Source organism: Rhipicephalus microplus, unplaced genomic scaffold (assembly GCF_043290135.1).
Source record: "Rhipicephalus microplus isolate Deutch F79 unplaced genomic scaffold, USDA_Rmic scaffold_56, whole genome shotgun sequence".
NCBI lineage: Eukaryota > Metazoa > Arthropoda > Arachnida > Ixodida > Ixodidae > Rhipicephalus > Rhipicephalus microplus.
The window spans coordinates 1,885,165-1,903,291 of NW_027464629.1; the positions used below are offsets into that span (position 1 = coordinate 1,885,165).

At 45.9% G+C, this 18,127-nt stretch overlaps 1 protein-coding gene across 1 annotated transcript in view; it reads left to right on the plus strand.

Moving 5' to 3' along the window:
* Positions 1 to 18,127, plus strand: part of LOC119174295 (uncharacterized) — a 201,056-nt gene that overhangs the window by 31,406 nt on the left and 151,523 nt on the right. Inside the window, exon 2 of the mRNA XM_075884923.1 lies at positions 8,972 to 9,067. Coding sequence (XP_075741038.1) covers positions 8,972 to 9,067 — 96 coding nt within the window. The remainder of the gene's footprint in view (positions 1 to 8,971; positions 9,068 to 18,127) is intronic.

Here is an 18,127-nt window from a genome sequence, read left to right on the forward strand (position 1 = left end):
GTTCATACTTGTGCAATTGTCAATGAAAAAGCAAATATTGCGCATATCTTGGGCGCCATAACAACATGTATGTATTCTGCATGTGCGTCTTCTTCTATAAAAGGTTTACTTAAGTGATTTTAAGGACCATGGCGCTTATCACGCTACGCTAACCATGCAACGCTTGCACGAAAAGGCGAGTGTTTCCAACGCTTTGCTTAGACGAGATGGTTGTGGCACGTACTCGTCGCCTTGCGTTCTACATCTTATCACCTCTGAGACGGGCGCACACGCCCGTCTGAGAGCCACGCGCTTCGTTATCCAAGAAAACTGCCAGATGGCGCTCATGTCTCACGTGTGACGTGACTTGATGCACTCGTTCGCCGCCGCTGCACGCTCGAGGCACTCTAACGCAGCGCCTCCAGAATACCATTCACCGAGTCGCTTGCGCAGAATATCAAATAAATGTCTTGTTCACTCTCTCCACACGCAAGACTATCGTCTTTCGACGACATTTGCAGATTAACGTGCAGATGCGGGGCCAATTTTTTATTAAAACAATGAAAAAAGAAGAAAAGAAGAAAAGGGTGACTGAATAAGTGAAGCTAGTTGAGACCACTTTATGTTTGATGTATTAAAGCCAGCATTTTCGACTGAATTAAGCAATCTGGGTAAGTTGTTTTTAACATTTGCATGTCACAATTGGTTCGTGTGGGTGGTATAAAGCATCCTTCACTGTGACGGCTGGTACAGGTTCCTCTGTTTTTTTGTAGATATGCTATTTTGGTAAATACGCTATTTGCTGAATTTATATTGTAGTGTTTTACATTAAACAGGAAACAGTTGTAGAAGGAAAAGATATTTGGGATGTTGTAATGCCTTAAGAGGTCCTGAGTGTGAGGTTGGTATGTTATATTTGGGTAACATGATGGTTCTTCCTGTGAAAAAATCTGTACAATGGACAGCTTAAAACTTTACAAGCTGTAAGCATTATAAGAAAGTAGTGAAACACTCAATCATAATACTACAACCCTCCTCCTTTCCCACAAGCCTGTATATTAGCCTAGAAGGAAAGGAAGGGAAGCAACCAAGGACAAACCAAGTTTTGCAAGGTCAGATTTCATTGCAAACAGCATACAAACTGCATCTGGCCTTAATTTCTTCAAACCGTCCTGCCTCCTTTGCTTGAAGCTTGTGTCGTCGCAGGGGGCCTACAATAAAGCAATAAGAGAAAAGTCATACATAGAATCCATACGGATTTTCTATACAAGCACTGAATAAAAACCGAGTTCACGATATCAAATATTTTGTGTGGCTTGTTATTAAACAAATGGATGATAAAAAAACGACGCAGCACCAATTTCCCATAGGGCATATTCGAGTTGGGGGCGAACAACCGACGTGCTTAGTGCATATATACGGCACCGTTCAGGGCCGACAGACAGGCAGAAGGACGGATGGACACGAACAACAAATCTGTCACATACGATATTATTAAACAAAAATCTTTTTTTTTGTTTAGCGAGGTTTAGTGTGGTTCCGCGTGTCATTGAAGGGAAGAACGAATACCCCATGCCAAGCCAAACAAAATATAGTTGTGTTGCAACTGTGCAAGACTACAAGAGTCTATAGGAAAACGAGTGAGTGAAAACATTTATTGAAAAAAAATGGCAGCATATACACGGAGTGAATGATGGGGAGTGGGGCAAAGCATTCGTCCGTCCATTCGTTCTTGCTTCCGTCCGTTCCTGCGTACGTCTGTGTAATCGTCCATGCGTCCATCCACCCGTCCGTGTGTGCGTCTGTTCGTGCGTCCGTCCTTGCGTTCGTCCATGCATCCGCGCCTGCGTCCGTTCATGCGTTCATCCATGCATCTGTCTGTGTGTCCGTTCGTCCATCTATTCAGCACTCGAAGTACCACCATCTCGCATCTTTTCATCATATATTCTCCATATAGAAGCACCGCCATCCAGCGGACATTTCAAGGACTAAACGGGAGGTGGCACATGCACACTTTCTTACGGCTTGCGCTTCGGGTTTACTTCCCACCTTTAACCACCTCGAGTTCATGGTATATACTAGTTCACTGTATTCATGGCTATGCGGCCCAACGCTCGCTAAACCTTTCTAAAACCAAGGAGGTTACACCCAGCGCGTATAACGTAGCAACTCTTTTTTGTCAGATCGCGCTCAATGTACATGCCAATAGCTGCTAATGGGAATCTCAGCGTGAGCGTTACCTAAAGGCCGAATGCTCCTGTCTCTCATTCCCCCTTAGCAGCCATCAACATGTGCATTGAGCACTATCTTTTATTGTTCAACAACGCGCAGAAGAAATCTCTCACCGGAACCATCTTGGAGGTCAAAATCGTAAGGACCGCTATTTCGGGTATGTGCCACTGGTGGTTACGTACTACGAGGGACTCACAAGCCACGCCATAAGGAGCTTCGCCCCTAAAAAGAGGGGAGGTGCAGCCCTTTAGAGGCTTCATAGTGGGGGGAGTCCTCATTCCGGGACCTCATTGGGGACACTTGCTAACCTAGTCCTCTGGACCAGGGCCCTTTGGGCTTGAAGATTCCAGTAACCCAGCAGGATCCCCTCCCACTCCTCCCCGGTAGGGTTAGGGTTGTGGGGAAGAGATAAGTTTAGCTGGTAAGCCCGAATGATGTAGTAGGTTTCAGCCATCTGCCCACAGCATTGGCATTTGCCAGTGAAGGAGGAATCAAAGTGTTGCATGACTGCCGGGCACAATAAAGTATTGGTGAAAAACCTCAGCAAGATGCGTTTATTAGCCTTCCCCAGCTCCTTTGCAGGAGGTGGGTATTGACGATGCTGATACCTGCAGTAGGTCGTAATATCTTTGAATGTCAGCAGATATCCGCCTTCGGGTTGCAGGCACTCATGGTCTAAGTTGGATGCCCGGTGAACGAGTTCTCAGGCCGCCGTGTTCGCGGCCTCATTCCCCATTTTGGGCCCTGGTGGCCTGAAGTCCAGTCTAGGCAACGAGGGGTAGAGTCGATTCCTCGGTTGCAACGCGTTCGTCGGCTTGCCTGTCCAACTCTACAAATGTCCATTCTACAGCGACCAATATGAAAGTGCAGGAACGCGAACATCTGCCAGCAAAGGAAGACATGAACGCGAGCGTTTGTTGGAGGTATACGGGCCTGGCGTTTCCCGCGACGAATGCGGCGACGGTATCGGAAACCGATGAAACGCAAATAGTGAATGCATGCAGGACCCCACGCTCTACTAGACACATCATTCGATTGGTGAACGGCGCTTTAACTACGAGGGTAAACAAGTATACTCATGTTAACTGTCTGATCGTACCGGCTTAAAGCCGGTACGCACCGATGATCTCACCAGAGAAGGATTGGCCACCCTGGTGCAGTATTTGGCCACCCCCTCCCGTAGGCATTCGTCAATTAACTCACGGCCCTCAGTCCCCACCAGCTGCGGAGCGACTGACCACGGCGGCGGTCAGATGTGCAAAGCAGCAGAGGGTGCTAGGAATCTCTGGATACGGACAGGCCACCATTGGAACTTGAGCTTAGCAACGTTTAACGTTAGAACGTTATCTAGTGAGGGAAGTCTAGCTGTATTATTCGAGGAGCTAGAAGGCATTAAATGGGATATAATAGGGCTGAGTGAGGTTAGGAGGACAGATGAGGCCTATACTGTGCTACAGAATGGGCACGTCATTTGCTATCAAGGCTTGGCAGACAGAAGAGAACTGGGAGTAGGGTTCCTAATTCACAGAAACATAGCTGGCAACATAGAGGATTGCTATAGCATTACTGAAAGGGTGGTAGGCATTGTAATTAAACTGAATAAAAGATACAAAATGAAGGTAGTACAGGCTTACGCGCCTACATCCAGCCATGATGACGCTTCAGTTGAAAGCTTCTATGAAGACGTGGAATTGGCAATGAGTAAGGTGAAAACACAGTATACTATAGTAATGGGCGACTTTAATGCAAAGGTAGGGAAGAAGCAGGCTGGAGACCAGGCAGTAGGAGATTATGGAATCGGCACTAGAAACGCCAGAGGAGAGCTACTAGTAGAATTCGCATAACGCAATAATCTGCGTATTTTGAATACCTTCTACCGAAAACGAGAAAACCGCAAGTGGACATGGAGGAGCCCTAATGGCGTAAATAAAAACGAAATAGACTTTATAATGACTGCACACCCAGGAGTCGTGCAGGATGTGGAAGTGGTTGGCAAGGTAAGATGCAGTGACCATAGAATGGTACGGGCTCGAATCCGTCTAGACTTTAAGAAGGAACGACAGAAACTGATACGCAAGAAGCCAATCAATGAGCTAGCACTGAGAGGGAAAGTACAGGAATTCAGAGTGTCACTGCAGAACAGGTACTCTGCTCTTAGCGAGGAAACCAACCTTAGCGTAGATACAATGAATGATAATCTGACGAGTATCATCACGGAGTGTGCAGTGGAAGTTGGAGGCAGGGTAGCTAGACAGGACACCGGCAAGCTTTCCCAGGAAACGAAGAACCTAATTAAGAAGCGTCAAATCATGAAAGTGTCAAGTACAACAGACAAAATAGAACTGGCAGAGCTTTCGAAGTTGATTAATAGACGTAAGGTATGCGATGTAAGAAGGTATAACATGGAGAGAATTGAACACGCTCTGAAAAACGGAGGAAGTGTCAAAGCATTGAAGAGGAAACTTGAGATAGGCAAAAGTCGGATGTATGCAATAAGGGACAATGAAGGCAAAATAACTACCAATATGGATAGGATAGTTAAAATAGCGGAGGAGTTTTACAGAGATCTGTACAGTAGCCGAGACAACCACGACCTTAATACTATAAGAACTAGCAGTAACCCAGATTACACCCCACCAGTAATGATAGAAGAAATCAGAAAAGCTTTGGAGAGCATGCAAAGGGGCAAAGCTGCTGGTGAGGATCAAGTAACATCAGATCTGCTGAAAGATGAGGACAGATTGTGTTAGAAAAACTAGCCACTCTATTTACGAGGTGTCTCCTGACGGGAAAAGTACCAGAGTCTTGGAAGAACGCTAACATCATCTTAATACATAAGAAAGGAGATGACAAGGACTTGAAGAATTACAGGCCGATCAGCTTGCTCTCTGTAGTATACAAGCTATTTACAAGGGTAATTGCTAGCAGAGTAAAGAAACATTAGAATTCAATCAACCAAAGGAACAAGCAGGATTTAGAACAGGCTACTCAACAATTGACCACATTCATACTATCAATCAGGTAATAGAGAAATGCTCAGAGTATAACCAATCACTATACATAGCCTTCATAGATTACGAGAAGGCGTTTGATTCAGTAGAAATATCAGCCGTCATGCAGACACTGCGGAATCAGGGCGTAAATGAAATATATATAAACATTCTGGAAGAAATCTACAGGGGATCAACAGCTACCATAGTGCTTCATAAAGAAAGCAACAGAATACCAATAAAGAAGGGTGTAAGGCAGGGGGACACAATCTCCCCAATGCTATTCACTGCGTGCTTACAGGACGTTTTCAGAAGCCTAGAATGGGAACAGTTAGGGATAAGAGTTAATGGAGAGTACCTCAGTAACCTGCGCTTCGCCGATGACATTGCATTGCTGAGTAACTCAGGGGACGAATTGCAACTCATGATTACGGAGTTAGACAAGGAGAGCAGAAAGGTGGGTCTTAAAATTAATCTGCAGAAAACGAAAGTAATGTACAACAACCTCGGAAAGGAGCAGCGCTTTGCGATAGGTAATAGTGCACTTGAAGTTGTAAAAGACTATGTCTACTTAGGGCAGGTAATAACCGCAGAGCCTAACCACGAGATTGAAGTAACCAGAAGAATAAGAATGGGGTGGAGCACATTCGGCAGGCACTCTCAAATTATGACAAGTAGATTGCCACTGTCCCTCAAGAGGAAGGTATATAACAGCTGTATCTTGCCGGTACTTAGCTACGGAGCAGAAACCTGGAGACTCACAAAGAGGGTTCAACTTAAATTGAGGACGACGCAGCGAGCAATGGAAAGAAAAATGGTAGGTGTAACCTTAAGAGACAAGAAGAGAGCAGAGTGGATTAGGGGACAAACGGGAGTTAAGGATATCATAGCTGCAATAAAGAAGAGGAAATGGACATGGGCCGGGCATGTAGCACGTTGACAGGATAACCGCTGGTCATTAAGGGTCACCAACTGGATTCCCAGAGAAGGGAAGCGGGGTAAGGGGAGACAGAAGGTTAGGTGGGCAGATGAGATTAGGAAGTTTGCGGGTATAAATTGGCAACAGCAAGCACAGGACCGGGTTAACTGGCGGAACATGGGAGAGGCCTTTGTCCTGCAGTGGACGTAGACAGGCTGATGATGATGATGATGATGAACCCGCTTTCGCTCGCATAACCCGGTGTAGACGAATGGAGCCTGATGCATTTTCTACTGTGCAAGTTGTTGTGTTTACTTCGCTCAAACTGCTTTTCGTCACATGAATGAGTCAATAATTTCACAATATACGCGGCGATATACTCAATCTACTCGCAATACAACAGGCACTCACCTCACAAACACAGGGAGAAGTAGTCGGCTCCAAGCCATCTCACTTTACTTGTGATATCCAGCGTTTCGTCAGCTAGAGCAAGTCGGGAAGCGGGACAGTCTCCAGATGGTTTAGCATTGCAGTACGCAGCACCCTGTCATTTACACTCTAAATTTCTTGTATGTGCGCTAAGTGTGAGGACGGTGTCGTAGCGGAAGCTAGGGTTACGGTGTAGTGAAACGCAGCTCACACCGTAGCTTCCACACCCGCGCCAACATGCAGTTGGTGCAGTGCGGCGGAGAAGGAACGTCTGGCCGTGAGAAGCAACATGGCGCTTGTTGCCATAAAAACCAAGACTAGAAACATTGTGGCTTAGCAAGCGGTGGCGAGTAGTCGGTCAAAGGCTGACATTATCGTAAAACACGGAAACGCGCGCACATAAAGGTTCCCTAAGGCAGGCGCCTTTCGACAGTGTCTGATATGTAAGAATGCCGGCACGATTATAGAGTTGGGTGCACCTTAAGGAACCTCACGCGACCAGTAGTGCTGCGTGGGTACTGCGAGTGCGCACACGGGAATAATCAAGAGTACAACTAGGGGAATTCCACGGTACGGTGTGCCACGTAATCGTATCAGAGTCCTCACACGCTAAACCGCAAAACTTCACTTAGACATTTACACTAACAGAACTTACACAACCTGAAGAACGTACCGTTCATTTAGATTTTAAAGATATTTCGTGGTCAATACACCTTGCCAGTCCTCGCCAATGACGTTATTTTTATGGGTTCAACTGCCCAATCGTTATGGGTCATGACTCATCACACATATTTACATTGGTTAGAACATATCAGTCACATGCGGAATGCAAATCGCTTAGAAAACCAATGCAAATGCTGAAAACCTGAAGTTGCTCCACGCTGGTATTAACTTACGTTTCCAGTTTACTTCTCATACCTCTCCAATTACGCTAGTCTAACTTAAACTAGACAAAACCCTGTTTAAAGGAACGTTAAAGCAGGAGCGGACCCAGCTGCTTTTATAAAGGGGGTGGGGGACGCCTAAAATATCACTGTAAAGGGGACGTGGTCATGACTGTTTTTACTATTGTGGAAAAAAACCCTTCGCCGCACAAATACTGTTAACGTGTGCTCACATTTCACTCATTTGTCTTATTTGGTGATAGGGGGTAGAGTAAGAGCACCGAAGTGAAGGGGGTTGTGCTAACACAAGCTTTGTGGGGGGGGGGGGCGATTGCCCCTACTACCACGCCTCTCCTGGATCTGCCACTACACTTAAGGGATATATATTATCGAGTTACAGAGATAAATCGTTCCCTGAAAACATGGCTGTAGATAATTTCATGACAATATGCACATTACTTTAGTTAAGGAGTAGATAACTGCCAAAGATTCATTTCTTAAGATCGTGGTGAAAGCTAGCTGGGTGCGTGTCGTCATAGATTTTAATGTTATTTTTCATACTTTTGTGACACTTGTTTAAGGAATTTTTTGGGAACTTGATATATTACTAACAGTCTTGGACCTCTCGGATGACATTTTACCTAATTGTTACGGAATATAAACTACGTAAGCCCCAGCCTACGCCCTCAAAATCTGTCAGGAAACTCAAAGTTTCGTTGTCACACGCCTTATTATAACTTTTTGCGGGAATCAGTAGTTTTGTAAGCATCTATTCTCGGCAAACGTGACCGTTGTTGTATTGTGAAAGTCCTATAATAATGTGGGAAAAAGCAGTTTTTCTCTTTAGCGTTCCTTAAAACTACTTAAATATCTCCCTCTACTAATCTCGATGTTCAACTTTTAGTGCAGCTGCGTACGGCTCCTATTTTGTAACGAGCAGCTATTGCGGGAACTGCTAACATTGATTTCAGCTTTGTACCTCCTCCACCACATAGGAAGCTCGTCATATGATGGCTTTCCTTTAAATACTTTACCAAATGAGCTAGGCACGCCTACCTTTTTCGCTTTGCAGTGAAACTTCAGGGTGAAAGAGAGTGAGAGAGAGAGCGAATGAATAAAGGAAAAAGGTAGAGAGGTTAACCTGGGCTGAGCATGGTAGGCTACCCGGCACTGGTGAAGAGAAGAGGGGGAAAAAGTTAGAGAGGAGAGTCGCTGCTTCAGCCGACGTGTGCCAGTTTCGCGATTGACATTGCAGACGACGAATCAGGCCGGTGTCCTTGAGAAAACGAAACAGTGCTTTCGTTGCCTTCAGGAACTGTAATGGGTAGCACTATGGCCCTAATACCTCGACAGTGAAAGTGCTCTTGTCCAGTTGACACAAGAATGCCGGGTTGAAGTCTTTCAATCAAAAAAGTCAAAGGGGTCGCCGAAAGACTGCGAACTCAAACAGACTCACTTCATTCGCCTAACATTGGGAACAATCATTTCTGGGTACGATGTGAGAGGATTAAGTGGATGATTACTGCTTTTCTTTACAGTCCACGCAAGAATGCCTCCGACGTCATGTGGCATCTGCTGGTGCCTCTCCTGGAAATGTACCTTGAGAGTGACCGTCTTTTTACAGCTCAGTGCGAGTAAGTATCGAGCATCGTTTCTTCAACATGCCCGAAGCTTTCGTCTGCTATGCTTCATGCCAATCGATTGACGTCGCTGCTATGCAGTGGCGCAGTGAGGGGGTGATTCAGGAGAATAAAGCCCTCAGCTTGAGTTTTTTCACATATTTTAAACGTATGTATCTGCGCACATAAAAGGGCACGCACGAACAAAAATAAAGGAAGGAAAACTCGGACACCCGCCCCGCCACAAAAATCGCTGGTTACGCCCCTGGCAGCGAGCTGTTACGCCAGGCTCAGTAATTCCTGTAATTGCTTTGGTAATGTTGACCGCAGGTGCTGTAGGTATCTGAATAAATATTCATATAATAAATAAATAAATCACACCATAACCACAGAGTGAATAATTATCTAAGCTTCGCGGACTCTCAGCTCAGCGTCATCTGTCCGTCCGCCATCTTATCAAACTCCTATCAAACTTAACCACACATAACACGCGTTCATTTCATCTAGTGACCACTTCACGCACTGCTAGGTAGCCTCGATGTGCGCGCCCGTCGAGGCACTCTACGTACTGCAACAGCGTAACACCATTTAGTGTACATTGTGAGAAGTAACGGGTGGCTACTATGAAGGACGGACTGAGCCATAGTGTAAGCAGCTTCGCCCCTAAAAGCATGCTACAGAGAACAGAACGCTTTTTTCGCAATAACAATTTGTGTAGACGAGCATACAACGTTCCACGAATTACTAAAATTACACTCTGAAGATCTCCGTCATGCAGTGCTGTCTAGGACGGCCCGAGCTTCTCGGGCAGATGAGATTGCTCCAAGTTTGCTCTACGGCAGCCGTGACACTAAAAACGTGGGAAGCGCATGATGAGATGAATGACAAAAAATAGCATAGCGAACACCGGCCTACTACCCAAAAATTTACATTAATGATGCCGTAATGAATATCAAGGAAGTGTGCTTGCAGCAGTCACCCAATGAGTGCTTAGCCAAGGCTCTGAAAGACCGCTATTCTGCTTTCGCTGTGGCTGCGCTGCGCCTACCGTGCAGGCTTGGCGTTTTTTTTTTAAGGCCAAGCTCCTTAAGCCCTGGGTCGTACATCCGCAATGCTTGTAGTAGTAGTTGTGACGCGAACGGACCACGGAGGTAAACGACAGGTACGAGTGCAAAGATGATAATCTTCACACGCGTGTCATGCAAAACATGACTACATGCTTAGCTCACAGCGCCGTCACGATTATTTCGCTAACTTCACGTATACCAAATTTGGTATTACATGACTTGAATCGACGACGAACCCAATCGCCAGGCGAAAGCATGATAATCACGGCATGCGAGTCATGCACGGCATAATTTACTTGCCTACCAAGGCTGGTGCTGGTACTGCAAACGTCAGAGGTATTGGTATTGGAAACGTCAGTGGTGCTGTCGTTACGTGACTATAAACATCATAGCTGCATTTTCTTTAGATACGTGAATGCGCATAACATTTATACTTGTGTTTATTGTGTCCTACGTTCCCCCACCTTGTAACGTTGCGCTGATTTTGAAGTGACATATCCAGCTTCCTCTTTCGTACTTCACATATCATTGATTCTCACTAATCGTGGGGTCTAACTTTTTTTGAGGGGCGAAGTTCTTAATGCCGTGGGTCATGCGTCATCGATGTATGTAGATGCTAACCACCTCTCGTTTAGTGCTTGGAATGTCCGCTAAAAGGCAGTACTTGTATACATGATGAGGATGTGATGAAAAAAATGCAAGATGAAGGTACTTGGAGTGTACACCAAGGAGTTTTAAAACCTTCTTGGTGTACAACTACACAGACAGACAGATGTGGCCAACGGAAGAGCGGATGGACGGACGAATAACAGTTCAACGATGAAACCCTCCGAAGTTCTGCCCCACACATCATCATTAACTCCATGGAGATGCTGTTATTTTTTTAAACTAGCAGACGCTGCTTCCGTCGGCCTTGCAAGGTGAGAGAGGAGGAGGGGAGGGACAGCTTTGCGGATGTCGTCCTGGGCCGGCACAGGACGCCAGCATGCGGCACCAGCATGCGCGATAGGGTTTTGCACGGCACCACTGCTGACGCCGAAGCACTACATCGCGCGACCAAGAAATGCTCCACATTTAAAGTATGGTTAACGATTAGAATAATGGGTACTGTATAGTAGAGGAGAGTATAAAGCCGTCGCATGGGCCTCACACCAGATGAGGTGTGAACGCGAGAAAGTGCCCTTCGATGACGGATGTTACTAGCGACCTCAAAAGCAGTGTACCTGAGCAGAGCCACAACCTACAGAATTTCGCAAGTGGCCCTTCATACCGGGCCACCTTACATGTCACACCTACGATCTAATCAAACTATAAATTTATTGCGTCAGAGTGTATTGTGTATATTCACGCTATCACCCAAGCTATGCTTCTGTACAGACTTTTTTCCCCTTACAGTTAGAACACCTAAGGGTCAGATGAAAAACCATAGCATTGCTATTTTTTGTGCCAGTGCCAAGTCTGTGCACTTATGAACGCCAGCCGTAGGCGAGCGCACGGTCCACTAGAAGAGGTAATCTTGAAGGCAGCGGTTTCGCGGTGTAGTTGCTCCCGTTATTTAAGATGTGCCACCACGCCAAGATCTAGCAGACAATAATTCCAAATAATGTATAGGGGAAGGCATTAGACCTAATTGCAATGTAAATGTGAAGAAAGGAAAGTGGGTGAAAATATAACTTGCCATGGGCATGCAGCAACCGAACCTGCGACCTTCGACTAACGCGTTCGATGCTCTACCACTGAGCTACCATGACAGCTATTCCCCCAGCCACTTTATTGGGTATCTATGTCAATTTAAATGTGGGAGTCTCTGTCAGCGCCACTAGTAGCCATGGCGGCGAGTGTGGCACACTCTTTATGAGCCTGTTTGGCGTCACGTAGCACGTGAACTTATTACTAACTGCCAGCTGACAAATAGTCCCTCGTACACAACCTAAAGGCACCAAATGTGCCAGTACAGGACCCTCGTTAATGAAGAAGGAAAAGAAGTGTATACTTAAGGGCTCGTTTTTCCGTGTTCTGACACAATAATAATGAGATCTAACAGACAATATGCCAAGGAAAGTATAGGGGAAGTTATTAGACCAAAACAAAATATAAATAAAAAAAACAAATGTGGGTGAAAAGATAACTTGCCGTGGGCAGGAACCGTACCTGTGACCTTCGAATAACGCTTTCAATGCTGTATCACTGGGCTATCATGCGGGCATCCCCCTAACCACTTTATTGGGTATACATGTGAATTTAAGCGTGGGAGTGTCCGTCAGTGCCATGGCGGCGAGTGTGGCACACTCTCTTAAGCCTGTTTGGCGTCACGTAGCACGTGAACTTCTACGACCTGGCACTGACTCGTACAATCTGGCAGCTGACCAATAGTCCCTCGTATACAACCCAAAGGCATCATGTCTGCCAGTACGAGACCCACTTTAATGAAGTAGAGAAAGAAGTGTACATTTAAAGGAAAGAACTCTACACTTCTTCTCTTACTTCAATTATGAAGGTAGGCGTGCACGCGCGCCGGCTCACGTCGAAGTGTACTGGCGCCTTGAGTGTGGCATGTATTATTGTTCTTACATGACATGCATCTCATGAGTATCATATTTGCACCAGTCACATACCTTCGTCATCGATTCACGTGACGTAATACCAAACTCTCGCATATGTGAAGGTAGCGAAACAGCCGTGAGCGCATAATGACTGTGTGACGCAGTCATGTTGTTACATGACACGCATCTCATTATCATCATGTTTGGACGTGTCATTTACATATGTCGTCTGTTCGCGTCACGTATACCGAATTTGGTACATGTGAAGCTAGCTGAACGGCCACGAGCGCATCATAGGCGTAGCATGCAGTCATATTTTTACATGAGACACATGTCATAATTATCATGTTCGCACCAGTCACATACCTTCGTCATCCATTGACGTCCCGTAACACCAAATTGGGTATATGCAATGCTAGCGAAACGGCCACGAGCATATCATGAGTGTGGCATGTAGTCACGTGTTTCCATAACACGCATGTCATGATTTTGATGTTAGGGCCTGTCACTTGTGTTCGTCATGCAGTCTTGTCAAACCATGTCACTTTTGTACCATATTATGTGAATGAAACCACGGCAAGAGCAGCACGACCGTGACATGTAAATCATTACTTGTATGGCATACATTTCATAACTTTCATGTTATGACGAGTCAGTTATGTTGTTCATAGAGTAATGTTATATCAAACGAAGTTTGGTATTGATGTCATTATCCAAACGGCGAGGAGAGTGAGAAGTCGTAGGTGGCTAGATAGATAGATAGATAGATAGATAGATAGATAGATAGATAGATAGATAGATAGATAGATACGCCCAAAGTCGCCAAGAAATGAAAGTTTGGCAAGAAATGCGCATTTAAAAAAACTGGCAGCATATATACGGAGGGAATGATGATCAGTCGGGCGAAGCTTCCGAGGGTTTTTATCCCTAAACCACGAACATGTTTGTCTGTCGGTCCGTTTATCCATCTGTAACTCGCACTAGCGCCACCTGCTTTGTCATCCATAAACTATGCGTTCGCGAACTGGTCACAGCAGAAGGACAAACCAAGGGCTTTAGGAGCTTTGCCCTTGAAACGGAGCATGAGAGCTGTGGCCAAGCTACGAAAAAGTGAACGCCGGAGCGCTCCAAGAATGAAATGGTTCTTCATTTTTATACAGAAATCTCGGCACTATCTTCTGGCACATTCCCACATGAAAATAAAGTGACACTTCTGTGAGGGAGTGCGTTGGCATTCAATTTGCGTACATATCTTGGGCACAGCTCATGTGCTCCATTTTACTTCCGGAGAATCCTTATGTATGCGTTCAACAAGTGTGCGGTATGTGCTTATGATCAATCAATTTTACTCTCGTGTATCAAGCCTCTCCTGAAGAAAAAAAACGGGTGAATGGGGGGAGGATGAACGACGTTAATAGAAAAGAAACGACATTTGGCCGACACAGTAGAGATGCCACTACAAAGTCTTAAATAGAAAAAAAGTGGCCAACGAAGCAAAACAAGGGTTCTACCTGACAAGAACAAATGCTAACTGAAACCTGTGCGTCGCATTAGTAAAACACACAGTGTATCAAGAAATGAGAATAAATAACCGAAGCAATACTTATATATCAAGGAGCTGGCTCAAGTAAAGGTAGCGGTATCTAACAGAAAGGCAAACCATAACAGTGCTTAAAGGGCCGGGCACTGCGCCGGATATTGGGAAAGTGTACACGTACTTCCGAAAGGGTAATATTCTTAACGTCAAGCGCTGCGAACGGCTGCTCCTGCACTTTTTGCCAGGATTCAATTAAGTCTAAAGAACTGTTTTTCATACAAACCTACCTAAAAAATTCGCGGGTGCGAATTCGTAGTGTGCACCCACATCATCTAGAGTGTTCGTCCAAATGACTTCCGGCATTTTGCTAGAACGTGTTTCTAGCCCAACTGTTGAAGCAGCTCCCCGCCTAACCAATCTAGACGTTTCAGTAGTTAAGTGGAAGCTCAAATGAAGCGGTAACCGTGCCTGTTGTAAAACATGTATTCTGCTTCTAATCATAATATTTATACTTCCCTTAAAAACTTGATTTTTGACAGCTTTGCTCGTTTAAGCTGGTAAAATTATGTACCCTGATGTCATAAATACCGTGAAGTGTTAAAAAGAGGACACTGCTTGTTTCACAGCATGCGAGGCTAACGCTGCATATTAAAAAAAAAGGTGTTTTTGCAGAAGAGAAGTAGGGCTAGAGAGTACGTACTGTAGTTTAGGAATAACCCCGGAGGTTTTTAACAGAGGACAGCTGATGATGCGGGTGCACGCTGAAATTAGTGCCCGCCCCTGTTATTTTTTAAGGAAGTACAGATATGAAATTTAAGGCTTGAGTAAAGCGTGGTGACAGGCCTGTTGGCACACCATTTTTAACGCAGTACTGACACAAACTTTTTATAATTTTGGGATTGTTGCTTTAAAAAAACACAAGTTTCCAGAACCCTAAAAGTGGTACCATGGTGCCTGGGAATACATCGCATATATTTTAGATGCGAAGCACCTTAGGAGCTCAATCCGGCGTGCAACGTATGCGCATCCACTCCCAATCTCCCTCATGTGCTCTCCGCCTCTGTCGCCTCGCAATGCAACGCAAGCGGGTTTCCAGATTGAAAAAAAAAAAGCGCAGCATATCCACGGAGGGAATGGTCGAACGCTTTACGATTACTGTGTCTACGCCGCCTCGAGATTCGCTTGTCTTTGCGTACGCTTCACCGCAGCTTCGTGGGCTCTCAGCTCGGGATCCGCTTGTGCACGTTGAGCAGCCGTTTCGAGAGCTCTTCACGGCGAGCGCGTGCTGCAGCCGCTTTCCGAGCCCTCCTCTCCGCCGCCTTGTTTTCGTCGTACATTGCGAGGCGCACAATCGCAGTGACTGCCGGAAAGAAAGGAACTGCGCGAAAAACGGACGCACGCCAGAGCAGGAAAGGCAAGAGCACGAGTTTCCAACGCTTCGAAGTGGAGTGAAGCAGACAGCGCCCTCTAACGAGCAATACGAGTAAAAGTAGAGTGCAAGGTCCCTAGATGAAACAAGTTTCCAAGGTAGCGTCACTCATTGTTCTCAAGCAATCCTCCCCCCTTTATCGGTTACTCTTCTTTTTCTCTGCCATCCGCGTCTGTGATTGGTACATTCCTTGCACGTGATCTTGTGAACAGCTGGTGGTGTTAATTATTATTATGCAAAAGTTTCGAAACGAGTACGCATGCAAAGCTGCTAGATTATTCTTCAGTTTGCAAACTTCGCTGGGACGAGGCGGCGAAACGCGGCCCCTTTCGTTTCCTGCTCCCTAGGTGGTGCTTCCGATGCCATTTGATTGGATTTTCGGTTCGGGTTGTCACGGTGGTTGGGCGTGTTTTTTGAGCGCTCCGGATCGACTGCGCAGATAAGTGTTTTTGCATGTTTTGAGCTTGTCTTTATAATTATAAGGCAGCGGTTGAAATCTTCGTAGCACTTATTTTATGGTACGGCTTTTTCGGGGCCAGTCACCAGGTATTTATTAGTTGGTGCGGGTGTGTGTGTTTGAATTTTTTGTTTTTTTTTTCTTTTGCCACCTCGTGATGGTGGTGCGCGTACAGTCAACACGCAATCTTTTGTAGTAGAGCTTCGACTTTCTTTTTTTTCCTAGTGCAGAGATCGAGTCTAGTAATTATCGAGGATAGGGACAATTGGTGTCAGAAAGACATGGTTAAAAAGACTGTAAAGTGTTCAGGATGTGGAGTGGGTTTGAAAGTGGATCCAAGCGTAGAAGCGGATGGAGAAGAGGCTGACGCCAAGTGTAGGCAATGTGAGGTCGAGGAAAAAATGGAGAAAATGATGGTTGCCTAGAGTTAACCGCTGATGAGAAACGCCGAGCTCGAGACTGCGTTGGCGACAGAGCAATAGAAAACGAGGGCAATGGGAGAAAGACTGAAGTCCACCGAGGAAGCACTAGCGAAGCTGAACAGAGAAGTGGCTACGGAGAGAACAGTAGGGAACCGGCAACCAGAACGGTGGAGAAGGAAGAGCAAGCAAGTTTGGAAAAAAACAGGTTCAGCCGCTTCAATTCTCGCAAGGCCCAGCTTCAGCGAGGTAGTGGTGGGGCTGGGAGGGGACAAAGCAGCCGGCGTCACAGGTGCAAGTAGCCCCCAGGTACAGGACGCTTCAGCTGAAAAGTCACAGCATGTGATAATCGCCAGGGACTCGAATTTAAATCGATGCACAGAAGCCATCAAAGAGAGGGTAGGAGGTGACAAGAGGGTTGCAGTAGGGGCGTTCCCAGGACGCAAGTTTGAAGCAGTCATGAGGCAAGCGAGCGCAAAACTCAAAACTACACCTGATAGACGAAACCTCGTGATAATTTCAGGCGGTTTAAACGAGTCTTAAATGAAGATAGAGCAGGACTAGCACCCACACTGGCGAAAGGTGTCGATGACATGCGCGCCACTTCTCCTAAGGTACAGGTAGTGATATGCACGATACCAGAGGTACCGGTGCGTGATAGCAACCTGAAAAAAGCGGTTGTCAACGCAAACCAAGAGATATGGCGAATGAGTCGAGAGAAAGGCTTTAAGGTGGTGAAAATAAACAGAGAGGTGCATAGGTGGGGTGCTTTTCAACGAGACAGAATTTACTTCGATGGGCGGCTAGGTCATGAGATGGGTTGGCGACTTGCAGGACGCCCAGTAGCTTTTTTGGGGGGCAAGCGAGTCCTTCGGGGTGCAGGATAGCTAGTAACGAGGAAAACAACTAGGAAGACTCTTGGACAGGTGGTATAGACAGATACAATTTCAAAGTGGCACCAATATACAAGATAGGTAGAGTCCGGGGCATAAATAGACGTAGCCATGAGCGCCGAGCCAATTCAGACGTAGGGTATATTTACATGCAGGGTGGTAGGAACAGGCTTAAGTGGGAAGAGATAGAAGAACAGCTAAGGGAAGAGAAGCCGATGGTATACGGTTTTGTAGAAACACATCTCAAAGACATGGAACAACCTCCGAACCATCCGGACTACGCGTGAGAATATTGTAATAGAACAGAAGGCAGCAGAAAGGGGGGTGGTATTGGGGCGTTCATTCATAAAAGTACAGACTGGCAAAGGGTCAAGCAGGAGTGCAAGGAACATTCATGGCTAAAAGGGAAAGTGGCAGGTCAAATGACACTTCTTCGTTTCGTGTACTTGTGGACGGGAGCAAAGGCCAGAGAGGAAAACCAGGCAATGGTAGAGTGTATATTAAAGGACATCGAGGAGTTAGGAAGACAGTGCGAGATAATTATACTAGGAGACATGAATGCGCACATAGAAGATATAGATGGGTATACCGACCCGACAGGCGAATAGATCATGAATATGTGTGAAAGGCTTGATTTGATCATTTGCAACAGTACCGAGAAGTGTGAAGGGCAAATAACATAGGAGGTGGGAAGGCTGCAGCCGACGAAAGATTATGCCCTTATGTCACA